The sequence below is a fragment of the Condylura cristata genome, unplaced genomic scaffold, assembly GCF_000260355.1.
Source record: "Condylura cristata isolate star-nosed mole 26May11 unplaced genomic scaffold, ConCri1.0 scaffold00054, whole genome shotgun sequence".
Taxonomy (NCBI): domain Eukaryota; kingdom Metazoa; phylum Chordata; class Mammalia; order Eulipotyphla; family Talpidae; genus Condylura; species Condylura cristata.
The window spans coordinates 1,531,148-1,532,147 of NW_004567155.1; the positions used below are offsets into that span (position 1 = coordinate 1,531,148).

The window sequence follows — 1,000 nt, forward strand, 5'->3', positions numbered from 1 at the left end:
ACCTGGCTCTGTGCAGGACGCTCGGGAGGAAAATGCAGTGATCAATGTCCCCCACACGGCCAGCACCACCCTGGTGCTGCAGCTGCAGCCCGCTGACCTGCGGCCGCCCTGGTTCCTGCCCTGCGTCTACGAGGACAGCCAGAACTGCGTCCAGGCCCAGTACCGGGGGACCGTCCCCACGGGCATCCAGCTGGTACTGGGCCTGGGCGGGCCGGGAGGGCGGGCGCCCCGGGCTCCTGAGGGCGCTGGGGCCCGAGTGCCCCGCATGCCCACCACCTCCCGAGACAAGCCTTGTCCAGACTGGACACCTTAGCAAGAGACTGTACGGGCCAGTGGCCGCGCGCCTGGACACCCCGCGGTGCGCGCCGCGTCCACGCGGCCCATGGCCCTGCCCTCCCGCTCTGCTCTCCGCAGCCCGAACCCCTCCCCCTGTTCCCCGGGCCGATCTACGCCGAGGACGGGGACAGGGCCATCGGCCAGCGTGTCTCCTACAGCATCATGCGTGAGTGTGGCCTGGCCGGCAGGGTTGCGGGGCGGCTTGGGCAGAGCCGCGCGGGTCCGGGCTGAGGGGCCAGGCGCCGCTGCGTCTCCTGCAGACGACCCCGAACACACCTTCGTCCTGAACGAGACCTCGGGCAACCTCACCATGAGCAGGAGCGTCCCCAGCCCCAGGACTTTCAACCTGCTGGTCAAGGTGGGTGCCGCGTGGGCGCCCCGGCCGCCCCGCCCCCGGGCCCGCTGGTGACCGCGCAGTGTCCCCGCAGGCCGAGCAGGAGGACAAGGCCCGGTACTCCGTGACCCTGGTCACCATCAAGGCGGAGGACCGAGACGGCGACGAGAGCCTGCCCGCCTTCCCCCTGCAGGAGTACCGAGGCTTCCTGGCGCTGGGCGGGGGCCCCAGGGTGGCCGTCAAGGACACCTCAAACCCCTCCCAGCCGCTGACCGTCAGGGCCCACGACCCCAAGTTCCCTGTAGGCACCGGCCGCGCCGCGCCCCGCCC

The 1,000-nt window shown here is 72.1% G+C and overlaps 1 protein-coding gene across 1 annotated transcript in view; it reads left to right on the forward strand.

The window, feature by feature from the left end:
* The window catches only part of CDHR5 (cadherin-related family member 5), a 9,175-nt gene that overhangs the window by 1,116 nt on the left and 7,059 nt on the right, over positions 1–1,000 (forward strand). The window contains exons 3-6 of the mRNA XM_012734347.1: positions 17–193; positions 415–502; positions 597–694; positions 765–971. Of these exons, the coding sequence (XP_012589801.1) occupies positions 17–193; positions 415–502; positions 597–694; positions 765–971 (570 nt within the window). The remainder of the gene's footprint in view (positions 1–16; positions 194–414; positions 503–596; positions 695–764; positions 972–1,000) is intronic.